This window comes from Alligator sinensis, unplaced genomic scaffold (genome assembly GCF_000455745.1).
Source record: "Alligator sinensis unplaced genomic scaffold, ASM45574v1 scaffold1916_1, whole genome shotgun sequence".
Lineage (NCBI taxonomy): Eukaryota > Metazoa > Chordata > Crocodylia > Alligatoridae > Alligator > Alligator sinensis.
Genome location: NW_005843750.1, coordinates 33,562 through 39,524, shown reverse-complemented (window position 1 = coordinate 39,524; position 5,963 = coordinate 33,562). Strand labels below are relative to the sequence as shown.

The following is a 5,963-nucleotide window of genomic DNA, read 5'->3' as shown; positions in this document are numbered from 1 at the left end:
GAAACCGAAATACAAAGTTTCAATCCCCTACAAAGTCTTCAGTGTATGCAATAATTTGGCTAAATCGCCTGCAACAGAAGAACACCAGTGATCTGAGGGAGTGGGATGGATTTCCTCAAACCTGATTCTGAGTGTTTAAGTGACAGAGCCCAAAAGCCCGTGATTCTCAGTAGGGCACTGTCTGTTAAGTGACCACGAAAATTTAGCTTCCTTCTAAATGTTCCAGAAAACCTTGCTGGAGGCCTGCTCGGTTTAATGAGACAAAGCACATAGTAAGCTACAACTTCTGTCAATCTTGCTGGAAGTGTCTGCATTTCCCAATCCATTTTCTGAGGGCATGTAACACATCCCTGTTTCTCAGGCTGTAGATGAGTGGATTCAGTACTGGGGGGACAATGGTGTAAAATAGAGAGACAATCTTGTCTTGCTCTGGGGAGTGGTAGGAGCTGGGTCTCATGTACATGAAGATGCCTGCCCCGTAGAACATGCAAACCACAGTCAGGTGGGAGGAGCAGGTGGCCAGAGCTTTCTCCTGTCTGGTAGACCTCATCCTTAGGACTGCAGCAAGGATGTGAGCGTAAGAGGCTAGGATAGTGGAAGAAGGGATGAGGAACATAATGGTGCTACACACAAACAGCAGAGTCTCATATTGGGATGTGTCAGAGCAGGACAATTTGAGCAGGGCTGGGACCTCACAAAAGAAGTGATTAATCTCTTTAGAGCTGCAATAGGGCAAGTGCATAATAAAAGCTGTAATAATTAAGGCATTTACAGATGCCCCAATCCAGACCCCACTTGTCAGGCCCTCACAGACTCTCCTGCTCAGGAGGAGAGGGTATTGCAAGGGGTTGCAAATAGCTACATACCTGTCATAAGCCATGACTGCCAGGAGGAGGCACTCTGCTCCACCCATTGTCAGCGTAAGGAAAATCTGAGCCTCACAGCCAGCTGCAGAAATGGGGTTGCCTGGGGTCAGGAAGTCTGCTGCCATTTTGGGGACAACAATCAGGGTCTGACAGATGTCCACAGAGGCCAGTTGACTGAGGAAAAAGTACATGGGGGTGTGAAGGGATGAGTCCACCTGGATTAGAAGTATGAGAAGAGCATTCCCAGACAAAGTGGCAATGAAGGCTAATAAGATCATGGTCATGGAGAACATGTGTACATTGGTCCGGCTCAGGAATCCCAGCAGAATGAAGTCCGCTGAATAAGTTTCATTCTCACTCTTCATTTCCTGTCCATGCAGCTTCGCCTGAAGCCCTGGACAAGAACCAAATACCTGGTGGCATATGCGCACACTTCCTACTGGATAACACTCATGGAAGCTCAAGCAGCAGGCAGGGTTTCTTCTCCTGTGGAAGAAACGCCAGACACTATGGTTGATAAGACAATAGCCTCACTTCCTGGGGAACTGTGTAATTAGGCTAAAGATTTCCTATTTTTAGCCTAATATTTCTATCTCCAGCTGCAGGCCCCACCTACAAGTGAGCTGCAGTGGTTTAACTCATGGTATGTCTATGCTGCGGACACAAAAATGATTACAGCACAGATTACCAACCCATGGCCTGCAGGACCTTTGAATCTGGCCTGACCATTTTGGAGCATTGGTGGCATTTGGAGGTGGGGGGCACTTTCTGCAGGTGCTTTCCCCAGATTGTCATGAGGACAATCACCATCTGTGGGTGTTCTCCTTGTGCCACAGGTGGAGATTAGTGGCAGTGGTGGCAGGGTGCTAGGGTGCCTGCCTCCAACCTGCAGTAGGTTATTCCAGTTTTCAGCTGGAAAAGCTTGTCTATTCTTCAACTAGTATGCTCTACAGAGATGTCATAGCTAGAGTTAAGCAAGTTAATTGGAGTCCTGGTTGCAATCTAGCCATGGCAGTGAGGAAGTCAATGCATGCCACCCTCCCAGCGCAGATGCAGGGAAAATAATCAGTTCCTATGCTCCATGCTGGCAATAGTACCCACATAGTACCTGTGCTGCTAATACTACCTTTTTACAAGTGAGTCTGACTGAACTCGATGGGAAACAATTGTACAGAAAAAACTCATGGCAAAACATTTCACAACGATTGAATGTGGCTCGGTCATTCTGGCCATTCTCCTTTTCCATCACCACCAGCAGTGACATATATCATGAGTAATGTGATCGGTAGCAGGAGAAGAAGCATTTGGCAATACAGACATGGCAGACTGGAGTATGAGAAAACATGCTCTGTCCCAAACACCTCACCATTTACCAAACTCTAAAAAATATCCCATAGCTGCTCCCCAGCCATAGCGTGTGCTGGGCAGTTAATGGGACAATGAATGCTTGAAGGCATCTACAGTGAAAATATTTGCAGAATGAATCCTAGAAATTTAGGTGAGAAAAGAATGTGTGTATTTTTAGTTGAAATTTTAGTAGAGGAAAGTATCTATGGAAAGCCTGAAGGCCGGTGTCCCATTTAAAGGAATGGCTTTAACAGAAAATCTTCCATCAGATCTGGGTTTTTAGTGTCTAGGTTTTCAAGTGCTCTGGTAGGTATCCCATAAAAGTATCTGAATTTCAGAGGCAGGTTCTCAGGTCTTTCTGGATATCACTATACAGTAACTTGGGCAGCCAAAACTAAACTAAGACTAGATGAAAGGTAACACCTAGTGAGATCAGCTGTAGGCTGTTTGAAAAAGGAAAAGAAAAAGAAGGAGAAGGAAAGACAATAAAAAAACTGCTTAAAAATGAAAAAAAAATACTTTAAAATAAAAAAAGTTAAACCAAGTTATTTTCACGTTGCTAAAGCTCTCTCCATATCGTTTCAATTCTATGCAACCACTAATATCATTTAGGAAAAAGAAGAAATGCCAGTCCTATAATGCTTCTGATCTATATTGTCAGTCAGTATTTCAATTAATGTACCTGGATTTTTTTTTTAGTGAAAGTGACATTTAACTTTTTTAAGGAACATTTCTCACCCTCTCCCCCACCCCAAATTACAATATTAATTCAGAAAATCTCAAGTAACTGGCTGAATGACACACAGTGCAAAACACTCTGGAAGAAGCCTGGCTAGGAGTGGGAGGTACAGCATGATGACCTAGCTATGCCCTTCCTCTAACGTCACTAGCCAATGTACTCCGTCACAGGTGATCTTGCTAGACATGGCTAGCCAGCGTGCAGCCAGCCAGCCTTGGCGTTTTAAACTGGGCAGGTCTGGTGTTGCCAGAATGCTGCTTTTATCGTGCTTTATAATGCAATAAGTCTATGCCCTGGGAAACTGATAAGGCATACCTGATTACCCTATTAAAAAAATAATTGTATATTAATGATTCATTGGCATGAGAAGCAATTTTGTACATCTAATAGCCTGATACCTGGTAATTTTATCTTGTAAGCTTTTTAAGCTCAGCTAAAAACTGAGGATGAAGAGCCCAGGTCTGCCTCAGAAAATCTTTTTTCAGGCAGGGACTCAAATCCTTGCTGCATTGCCCCTCTGCAGGTGAACCAAGGTCAGTGTATCTATGAAACCTATACCCGCCATACACCGTTCACACAATGCTCAAAACACAACCTACAGCATGTACTCTCAGGAAGACCAATAAGAAGTTATTTTGTCTGGTTGGCTGACCACCTGTTGGAAACCTATATGACCCAGAAACTTAAACATTGTTTTCAGTAGTAATGATTTTGTGACTCTCTTAGGTTAATGGATAGTTCTTTTAAATCAGCAGCTCACTATGCTTATCTGTATTGTCTTAGCAATTGACTATGGTTTGTATTCCAATATTAGAAGTGCTGTTTAGATTTCTTTGACTTTATTTTGGACTGTGTGCTATTACCGGACCCAGCTTCTCAAACCATCCTTGGTCTCCTGAATCTCCCTGGGGCTCTGCAGTCCTCGGCCTCGGTGCCTGTTTTTGTTCGGGTAGAGTGAACTAGAAACGCTAGATCGCTATAGCTACCAAACTTTGTACGTACCATGTAGGGACAGAAAGATAATTAGGATTTAGCCCCTCACATGCAAAGTTAGAGACAAGGGAAAGTCTTGAAAAAGTGAAACCATAGTTTTTTCTTTGAGAGAACACAGCCCCCAAGTCACTGTGTGATATGGAGTTGTGAAGCACTTAAAACAAACAATCCATTGTATAGGGTGTTTTTTAAAGTCATTATAAATGGAAGTATAAAACATGATATTATACATATATATTATTACTCCTGCCTTTGTCTAAGGTAAGTTGCATTAGCCTCACGGGAAAGCTGAGACTCCTTACCAGGTGAGACCTGCCTGCCCAGAGGGTTATTCCATCTATTGACTCCTCTGTGAAATCCTATGAAATATGAACTTTCATTTCTACCCAGCAGAACTTTTACAATCTTTTCTCTGATTCCTGATGAGGGTATTTGTGCCTGAAAGCTTTTAATTAAAGAATCTTTTTTTGCAAAATTCTTGTTGGTCTAATCAAAGACATCACATCTGTCCATGAGCCCTGATTGCTATATCATATACTACACAAATAGTTTATGACATGGTAAGCTAGACTAAATCTCTTTTTACCTGATATTTTTAATAGCTCTCACAAATGGCCTGGGTTAAAACCTGGACCTGCTAAGGTTGAAGAGTAATTTGGGATTGACACCAGGAGAGACAGACTTTTATCCCTTCTTTGCAAACATTTCCTCCTCCTTTGAAGTTCGTTATCATAGCTGCCTGGACAGGAATAATCTGTTTTCATTAATAATTTCTACCTCCCAATTCTTAATTATATCATTTCAGTCTTTATCACATTGAAAGAAGCACATTGCAGCACATTTTTGGTTATAAAATAAAGTAAAATATATTTTATTATTAGTACTACTAGTAGAAGTAATAATAATAAAAAGTAAAATATATGTGAATTTATTGAAATGTACAACCTGAGATATATTTTGAGAAACATTTATATGCCACTTCTTCTGTCATTATCACATGGGGATCTTTAAGAAGAGAAATGGTGCTGTTTATAATAAAGATAAATCTGGTTTTAAGAATATTCACCTATATAAAATAGGACTAGAAGAAAACAGTAATCGCTTACCTTGGTCTCCTTTATCTTTTTTTTGTGATGACTTCAGTAAGAAGCTTAATCTTATTCCTGGAAAGTTTTCTTTTTCCAGCCTATTGGTACATGTACATTTACCAGAAATAAAGAGTTATAAGCTCAAAAGCAAGTACACAAGAAGTCCACATAAATATCTTTTCTTGCTGTCCTTACATTTTAAATTAAAGTAGTGGCTGTTCTAGGTATGGCCTTCCTTTAGTAGGGGGCAGCATTAGTTTTCTAAGGAAATAAATTACCTTAAAATTCCTCAGCTATGAACTCCATTTCAGTTTTGACATTAAAATTATATAATACTAATTCTTGCCCAGAGCCTGAAAACTTATCTTTAGAAGTTGAAAAAAATGCAACATGGACAATATATAAAAAAGATCGGAAATTAGTCTTAAACACAGGCTCTTGGCACTGAGTAGAGAGACAGCAGAGCTCTTTCAATCCTGCTTCTGCAGTTAGCTGAGTAAATTAGGTAGTGGAGAGAGGGGACCACGTATGTCATAAAAACACAGTCTTCACAAAAGCCAAGTCAAGTTTGTGGCCATTATGTTACTCATCAACAATAGCTTTGAAATCTAATGGGACCAAAATACACAAACTTTCCCACACTCTGGGGGTCTTCTCCCAAGTCTCTAATTAAATTCTCCTTTTCAGCTCCAATGGGGGCTCTGGCAGACACCTGCAAATGCAAGTAGCAAATTTACTTGCAGTTACTATCTGTGCAGTAGCACTTGTCTAGACACCTGACTGGGAGTAAATCTGCATTTTGTCAGCCAACCCCCAAGGGTTGGGAGATTGCTCTCTGCCCCATGGAGCTACTTGCTGCCGGGGAGGGCTCTTCTACTGGAGCCCAGGCAGGGACTATGCTCCCCTCCCCAACCAGCAGGGAGCTCCAAG

At 41.5% G+C, this 5,963-nt stretch overlaps 1 protein-coding gene across 1 annotated transcript; it reads right to left on the bottom strand.

Moving 5' to 3' along the window:
• Positions 1-289: 289 nt before the first annotated feature.
• LOC102386902 (olfactory receptor 2T27-like) lies at positions 290-1,231 on the bottom strand. The gene has a single exon (XM_006039117.1). The coding sequence runs from the start codon at positions 1,229-1,231 to the stop codon at positions 290-292; it is 942 nt and encodes a 313-aa protein (XP_006039179.1).
• Between the last annotated feature and the right edge of the window lie 4,732 nt (positions 1,232-5,963).

What these genes read in the sequence shown, in the direction of transcription:
- LOC102386902 (XM_006039117.1), bottom strand. Translation starts at nt 1,231, where the DNA reads ATGAAGAGTGAGAATGAAACTTATTCAGCGGACTTCATTCTGCTGGGA.